Source organism: Chanodichthys erythropterus, chromosome 24, assembly GCF_024489055.1.
Source record: "Chanodichthys erythropterus isolate Z2021 chromosome 24, ASM2448905v1, whole genome shotgun sequence".
In the NCBI taxonomy this organism is placed as follows: Eukaryota; Metazoa; Chordata; class Actinopteri; order Cypriniformes; family Xenocyprididae; genus Chanodichthys; species Chanodichthys erythropterus.
Window position 1 is genome coordinate 14,444,659 of NC_090244.1, and position 8,705 is coordinate 14,453,363.

The 8,705-nt window shown below is 35.7% G+C and overlaps 2 protein-coding genes across 2 annotated transcripts in view; one reads left to right on the forward strand and one right to left on the reverse strand.

Moving 5' to 3' along the window:
• cacna2d4b (calcium channel, voltage-dependent, alpha 2/delta subunit 4b) overlaps positions 1-8,705 on the reverse strand; it is a 35,879-nt gene that overhangs the window by 11,004 nt on the left and 16,170 nt on the right. The window contains exons 18-25 of the mRNA XM_067379752.1: positions 8,557-8,618; positions 8,352-8,419; positions 7,674-7,719; positions 7,443-7,540; positions 7,149-7,242; positions 6,913-7,005; positions 4,702-4,832; positions 4,533-4,601 (exon numbers count right to left, since the gene is read on the reverse strand). Coding sequence (XP_067235853.1) covers positions 4,533-4,601; positions 4,702-4,832; positions 6,913-7,005; positions 7,149-7,242; positions 7,443-7,540; positions 7,674-7,719; positions 8,352-8,419; positions 8,557-8,618 — 661 coding nt within the window. The remainder of the gene's footprint in view (positions 1-4,532; positions 4,602-4,701; positions 4,833-6,912; positions 7,006-7,148; positions 7,243-7,442; positions 7,541-7,673; positions 7,720-8,351; positions 8,420-8,556; positions 8,619-8,705) is intronic.
• On the forward strand, positions 1,332-3,730 carry lrtm2b (leucine-rich repeats and transmembrane domains 2b). Its single transcript, XM_067379748.1, has 3 exons — positions 1,332-1,344; positions 1,415-2,158; positions 3,252-3,730. Exons 1-3 carry the CDS (start codon positions 1,332-1,334, stop codon positions 3,728-3,730), a joined length of 1,236 nt encoding a protein of 411 aa, XP_067235849.1.

The window sequence follows — 8,705 nt, forward strand, 5'->3', positions numbered from 1 at the left end:
TTTAATGCAACAAATGTTATGGGCAAAAAGGAATAAGAACAAGTAACCTCAAATGCCTCTAGTTTTTACTTGGCTTTATTCTCTTACAACAAGCAACGGGCCTCTGGGCAGCTTTTATACACAGTACTCTCTTTCACTCTTTCTTTTCCTCCTGAAGACTCAAATCCATTTCAGGTCTGCCTAATGTTCAGCCTTCACAGGGCATTCATTTTACATTTTAATTTTAGTCAGCTTATTAGTAACGTCATAAATTAATCTGTACCAGCTGAGCATGCACCATATGACCCATCCTCCTGAAATATCTTCTTCTAAGGGTATTTTTTTAACCTTTATCAGTGTTGAGGGTAACGCATTACAAGTAACGGACTACTATTTTTTTTAAAGTAACCAGTACAGTAATGCATTACTTTTAAATTGACAAAATATGCCACATCCACACGAAGCCAGAGCTTTCCCTATCCAATCTTTTTTTTTCCCTCGTTCTAACGCCGTAAACACAGCATCGTCTCAAGAAATATCTGCGTACACGAAACCACTGAAACCAAATGATGTAGTGCACGTGCCAGACCAGTATGTGGCGCTGTAATTCTGCCACAGAGATACACTAAAAACTGAAAAGACCTGGAGCATGCGCATAAACCTTGCGCGCTGTTTACAAACTTTAGTAAAGCTTAGTAATAAAGCTTTACATTAGTAAAGCTAATAGGCTCGGTAGCTTCTGCAGCACGAACACGAGCATGTAATCCACCATTGTTGTTGCATTTACGTGACGTAGCGGTGTCTGACTAGGGTCGAGACGTGGGGTGATGACATCTTTGTTTCGTAAAATATACGGATTGTACACATGGAAACATAAGGGAATTGTTTTCAGATTTATCCACTCTGGGACCCGTTTTAAAAAATAGCGGTTTCAGGCTCCAAAAACGCTGGATCCATCTGGACAAAACGCTGATATGATACAAAATTTTTACGTATACAGCTAAACGCGTCTCTGTGTGTACGGGCTCTAAGTAATGCAAGTTACTTTGTTTTCCCATGTATTGACTGACAGTTCTCCTTTAGTTTGAGGTAACAAAAGTAACGTAAAAGTAAAGGAATGCATTACTTTCCATAAAAAGTAACTAAGTAACGCAATTAGTTACTTTTCAGGGAGTAACGCATTACTTTTAAAAGTAACTTTCCCCAACCCTGACCATTATCGTAACAATTACAGCAATTCCAGCTGAATTCATCATGATGGAGAAGGACAGATTCTTTTGGCGTAGACTAGTGGATGCTCCTGTTTGCTGAGGAACTGTTACAACAACATTTGGTGAACAATGCAGACCAGGATGAACATTATAAGTAAGATCTTCAACTTATTATAAGTATTTTCAACTCTTGCAGTTTTCTAACCCTCTTCCTTTTCTTGTAGTTTCCTCAAGTTTGATGACCCTTTTGAGCCTGTGTGGGACATCAGCAAGTTGTCCATCAGTCTGTTCCTGCAATGTGAACCAAACAGACTGCAGTGACCTTAACCAACGGGCTTCTTTGGACTCCATCCTGGACCAGCTTCCCTTCAACACAAGCTACCTCAACCTCTCAAAAAACAACTTCACCATTGTGGAACCTGGGAGCTTTTCCAATCTCAGTGGCCTGCTACATCTAGACCTCTCCAGAAACCTTCTTTCCACCATCAACCCTGGGTGTTTTTCCAATTTCAGTGGCTTGCTACATCTGGACCTCTCCAAAAACCTTCTCTCTAGAGTTTTTCCTTCTAGCTTCTCCCAGCTGAACAACTTGGAGTTCCTGGATCTCTCTGAAAACCTCCTTGTGAGGCTCCCCGTTACCCTGTTCTCTGATCTTGGCAGCCTAACAGAGCTGGTTCTAAGAGGCAACAAGCTTAAGGAACTGAACCCAGACCAGTTCAAAGGCCTAACTGAGCTTAGGCATCTGGATCTTTCCTTAAACAGTCTCATCTCCATGCCCACACATCTACTGGATGGGCTCCAGAACCTAGTGTGGCTCTCGCTTGTGGGCAACAAGCTGAGAACCCTTCAGAGGACTTCACTTGAGCCAGCGACTGCTCTACAGCACCTTCTTCTCGAAGGAAACCCCTGGAATTGCAACTGCAACTTAATCCCACTCAAGCACTGGCTGGAATGGATCATATATACAGGTGACCACAATATATTGGAACCATATCGGTTATCAGTACATTTAGAGAGATTTCAGAGATTTAAAGTAAACAGGTTATAGAAAAAATAAAAAAATATAGGGTGGGGACGTGTTTCTATGCATCGGTTGTTGACTGGATGAAGGCGGATCTGAATGCGTGCGTGCAGTTGATTGTAAGGAAGGGGTGGAGTTTAAGTGGACTAAATAATGGGAGAAATTCATCATACATCATGAGAAGGAAGTGTTGTTTTCACCAGAAAATCAAGTTATGACATTTTGAGGTAAAATAAAAATGGTACAAAAAAAGAAAGATAAATATATGCATGGGTAAAACATTCACAATAAGAACAGTATCAGGCAAATAGAAAATAGAATACATTTTAATTTCATGCTGACTTTGATTGTTCATGCTCATTTCCTATATTTTTTTCATTTATATTACCTTAGCCATCAACTGACATTCATTTAAACTTAATCTTTAAAAACACTAACAACTTAATAGCACTGTTAATGTAATCTTTAGCATATCTCAAAATGAATATCCATTCTTATACTGTAAATTATAATGTTGCGATGTCTAAATTCACTTGTAGCATTTAAAACTAATGATTTTATATTATTTTAATGTATTTAGACAAAATAATATAGAATTTATTATTGGCCATTTATCAGAATGTGTGTGTGTGTGGTGTGTGTACATGTTTACATAATTGATTTTTAAATACAGTGTATATATATATATATATATATATACACACACACACACACACATACACATTTTAGACTTATTAGTCTAAATAAAGTTTATAGTCTAAATAAGACTTATTAGGCACTTATTAGTTATCAGCCAAAGCATGAAAATATTTATCAGCTTACAGTTATTGGTACTAATTTTTATAAATTTAATAAAACCCATTAATCTATAAATGTAATGATACTGTACATACATATTTAACATAGACAAACACATTTAACAGTTTTAAAATGCATTTTAAACATCTGAATATGTTAATTTATATTTAAATATTAAAAATATTTTTTAAATTACATTTCAATTTCCATAAACGTTTTATGTCTTTTTTGTCATTCCATAGGTGGCGATATAGATTCCGCCAACTGCACCTTTCCTTCTAATTTTCATGGTAAGGATCTTCGCAGTATCCCTATGGACATGTTCAGACACTGTTACCCCCTCTATCTCGAGACCAGGAACCCATCTGCTGCCGAGGGCCACCAGGTACCAGCCGGATCAGCAGGAGACTGTATGCGGCAGCGTTATCGCCCCGTGAGTGTGCGGCGAGCGACCGCCACAGTGGTGATAGCTGGGGTGGTGTGCGGCGTGGTATGCGTGTTGATGGTGGTGACGGCCACCTACGGCTGCATCTATGCAATGCTGGTCGCTAATGAACAGCAGCAAATGATGATTGGGAACAGCCAGCAGCAACAGCCGCTGATGGTGGCAAAGGAACCAGAGCAGGATGAAAAAGAAGATCTGATGCCAACTATCGGAAAGGGAGCAGAAGCCACTGAGTGTGTAGGGTGGATGGCATTTCCTCCAGAAGTGTGTGTTTAAAGCACATGAGGACCTCTGGAGTTTTTTTTTGAGCTTTTTTTTTTTTTTTTTTATCATTGATGTACATAGGTTTATAGATGTTTAGTTTGGGAGGGAGAGTTGGAGGGCAAATTGATCCTACTAAAAGACAAAATATATATTAAAAAATATTCTTAAGTGGTACTTACTAAAGGTATCAAATGATATTTCAAGTAATTTTTTATATTTTCCTATGAATTCTCCTAACAAACCAACTCTGCATTTGTTTTCTTATGGTTGCTGTCAATCATATGTTAATTAGCATATTAAATAGTATATTTTTCTAAAATTTAGAAATAGACTATATTTTAAATGTGTCTATGTTCAATATACAAGTAAGATACATTTTAACATTCTGAGCGATAATTATGATAGTTATGATAAGCTGGTCATTATGTTATTAAAATTCTGTACTATTTAATCAAAATAAATGGAAAATTATAGACTAAAGACTAAAATCAATCATTTTAAATGCTTTAAAGTAATTACATTCAAGTGACGACACAAATGAAATCACTACATTATATTGTACAATATGAAAATGGATATTTATTTTGAAATTTGTGAATATTTTAGTGAGCATTATATGGTGACAAAAGTAATCGAAATGTAAAAATAGGTGAAATGAGCGTGAACAATTAAATATTTAATATCGGCCAAACAGAATCCAAATTTTTGGACACTCCATTTTGTATTTAATTAAAGATGCTAAATAATCACAAAATTATATCCTGAATGTAAAATCAGATTTCAGAATTCAAACAATGGCAGACAGATTTCTTACCTCCAGCAATAGCTGTTCTTTTCCCTTCAGTCACTGTCACAGATGTTACCGCCACAAAAGTGTTCCTGCCTGGTGGACATAGGATACTGTCATATGATACTGTAGCCCATGCAACAAATGTAAACTTTGACATTACTACAAGTCCATTTAATAATCAGTATTTAAGCACCTTTGTTTATATCATCATGTGGGACATAGAATAAGAATTGACCAGGTTTGTTCTCAGCTGCCAGGCGATACCATATGGGAAAATGGTCCACTGTGAAGATGTTCTCTTTGTCCACACGGGTCAAGAACTTCCTGTGAGGTCACAGTATCAGGAGATTTGGGGAAAGACCAAAATCTATTAGTATGGTTTTTTTTTTTAATATTGTTTCAATAATATATTTCAGATGAAAAATAAAATCTGACAATGGTATCATAATGTTTTGGCGTCATGTTTTTTCTTTATCTCAAATCATGCTAAAAATTGTGTTTTAGCTGGTCCAGCTATCAATATTAAATGACTAACACAAACACATTTCATTGCAGGCGGTGTAATGGTATATGTATTCGTCCCGAACCATCACGGTACGGACGTCATGGTTCAGTGGTTCAGAATACAGTCAGTCACAGGCGATTCACACTCCAATCCAGAAGGGGGTGTGTGACCCCACAACAGGAAAAAGGACAGAAGAACAGACGATCTATGCATAGATATGTTTACATGTAATCTCTCGACCAGCATTACAACCACGGAAAGACATTAATAAAACAGCTTGAGAATAATATCTCACGTAGCATTACATTTACCTCAGGCAAGTCATTTAGTGTCCACAGCATGTTAGTTCACAAGAGAAATGAACTCAAGAAGGGAGCAATTCACTAAATATATGCACTATATTAGCTTACATATTCATTATATTTACTTTACCTGTTAGTAACGTCATAATTATTTAATATGATTAAATAAATTTGTCATGAAAACAAGTTATGACAGTGACTGTGTAAATGATTATAGCAAGTTAATGCAAAACCTGCCTTATGTGCAAATTACATGCTTATTTATTTATTTAGTGTTATTAAAAATTAATAGCAACTGAATTTAATAGTTTGGGCTCTGTTGTTAATTTTAATCTTTAATATTATAGTAATGTGCAAGAAAGGGCTCCCTGTATATAGTTTACAGCAATAACTGATTTTTTTTTATCTTTAAGAAAATGTTAATTGAATTTATTTAAAGGTGCCCTAAAACCAGTTTTTACAAGATGTAATATAAGTCTAAGGTGTCCCCTGAATGTGTCTGTGAAGTTTCAGCTCAAAATACCCCATAGATTTTTTTTAATTCATTTTTTTAACTGCCTATTTTGGGGCATCATTAACTATGCACCGATTCAGACTGTGGCCCCTTTAAATCTTGCGCTCCCTGACCTCCTCCTGAGCTTTCGACTATAATACAGTGCATTTACAAAGTTCACACAGCTAATATAACCCTCAAATGGATCTTTACAAGATGTTCATCATGCATACTGCATGCATATATCAGATCATGTGAATATAGTATTTATTTGGATGTTTACATTTGATTCTGAATGATAGTGCTGCGTGGCTAAAGCTAACATTACACACTGTTGGAGAGATTTATAAAGAATGAAGTTGTGTTTATGCATTATACAGACTGCAAGTGTTTAATAATGAAAATAGTGAAGGCTGTTGTCTCCATAAATACAGTAAGAAACGATGGTAACTCTAACCACATTTAACAGTACATTAGCAACATTCTAACGAAACATTTAGAAAGACAATTTACAAATATCACTAAAAATATCATGTTATCATGGATCATGTCAGTTATTATCGCTCCATCCGCCATTTTTCGCTATTGTTCTTGCTTGCTTACCTAGTCTGATGATTCAGCTGTGCACAGAACCAGATGTTAATACTGGCTGCCCTTGTGTAATGCCTTGAACATGGGCTGGCATATGCAAATATTGGGGGCGTACATATTAATGATCCTGACTGTTACATAACAGTCGGTGTTATGTTGAGATTCGCCTGTTCTTCGGAGGTCTTTTAAACAAATGAGATTTACACAAGAAGGAGGAAACAATGGTGTTTGAGACTCACTGTATGTCATTTCCATGTACTGAACTCTTGTTATTCAACTATGCCAAGGTAAATTCAAATTTTTGATTCTAGGGCACCTTTAAAGAGAGTGACAAATAAACCACTGTTTAATAAAAAAAGAAGCAATTTTATGTTTAGTCTTCTCCCTCCTGCTGTACCGAATGCGTACCGAACCATGACTTCAATACCGAGGTACGTACCGAACCATGCTGTTTTGTGTACCATTACAACCCTACTACTTTAATGTAAGTCGATTTGACTATATCTCACTCACTTTCCCACACGTTTCTCACTTCCTGCATATCTGATCACACGCATGAGGCCAGAGCGGGTTCCAAGGAAAGCTGACTCCATGCCTTCATCTACGCTATAGGGAGATAAAAGCAAAACGAGAATGACTATAAACAGTTTTTTTCAAAATAACAGTGGGATTTTATAGGACACACAGAAAAGCTGGTTTTATGTTGGTGCCTAATGCACAACATACACAGATTAAATAAATCCTCTTACCCAGGGCCGGATAGTGTTAGCGCTGTCCAGTAGGCCTCCAGTGGTGCTGTTACCACTGCATCGAAAAGAACCTGCTGTAGCAGTATCTCGTCACCTATTACAATTAAAATCTTTATTTAAGCAATACCGGATGGTACTTTTGATAACTGCTTGCATGTTAAACATATGTAAAATAGTTGAAAACACTATAGCCAAATTAGCCACAGTATAATCAATCATGTTGAAGAATAGATTATTTAGCATCTGCAGTGAAAATATTGTAAAATAAGGTAAAATACAGCTAAAGAAACTCACATTCCAAGTCAGGCTCTTTCCCAGTCAGGTATCGGACCACAGCCTGGAGCTGAGTGAGCTTACGGTGGTGTGGGTCAATATCTGTTTCGCAATACGTCCTGATTGGGTAAAACAACTTCAACTTAGCAAGACACATGACTGAGTTTTTAGGTTTCTGTTGTCCTGACAGTGTTCAGAAGAAAATTCTGCCTGTTATGTTTTATATTCTTGCTTCAACTCAATAGTACATACCATTCATCTGCTATAGTGAGGTCTGGCTGCTGAAGGTCATGAAGACCTAAAGAAAGGAGAAACTGGTAAGCAGCTATAAGGCAGCTCACAACATCAAACTATAAATATTTTAATTTTTAAAACTATGATTATCTAAACCAATAGTGGAATAAAAATAAAGATTTCCATATTTATCATTGGTAAAATTATATAAAATTGTATGTACATATTTATATAAATTACAACTGTACACACATATACTACCATTCAAAAGTTTGGGTTGGATAAGATTGTTTTGTTTTTTTTATGTTTTTTAAAAGAAGTCTCTTATGCTCACAAAGGCTGCATTTATTTGCTCAAAAATGCAGTAAAACAGCAATATTATAAAATAACTTATTACAATTTAAAATATATATGTATATATTTGTTAATACTAATGTAATTTATTCTTTTGATGGCAAATGTGAATGTTCAGCAGCCATTACTCCAGTCTATATTTTTATTTTCAGTATTCTTTGATAAATATAAAGTTTAAAAGAACAGCATTTATTTGAAATAGAAATCTTTAGATCCATTAAATGTGTCCTTGCTGAATAAAAGTATAAATTCCTTTCAAAAAGAAAAAAATCTTACTGACCCCAAACTTTTGAACGGTAGTGTATGATTCCCACCTCAGTATGCTATTAATCATAAACTCACCCTCCTCTACGGAAACATTCCCAAAGAACATGTACTGTCCGTGACCTCTCGTAAGCACCATCCCAAAGCTGAAACCAGATCAGAAACAAGCATCATATGAAGGACTACAGAACTAAAAATAACTAATCTATTTTAAAATGTGTTTTACAATAATCTACGGTAAGTATGAAGGGAATATTCTGAGAATGTGAGAAGCATATCAAACCTAAATGGAGTTTCATTGATGGTTGTGTAGAAGTAATCATTTTTGAGAAACAAAGGCCTTTTCTGGGGAATAAATGGAAAAATACAGTCACAAAGACTATCAGATTTACTATAGGTTTTTGCTTAACATAACATTTACATAAAATATAA

Excerpts from the sequence above, each read along its gene's own strand:
- lrtm2b (XM_067379748.1), top strand. Across the intron at positions 2,159-3,251 it reads GGAATGGATCATATATACAG|GTGGCGATATAGATTCCGCC; the intron begins GTGACCACAATA and ends GTCATTCCATAG.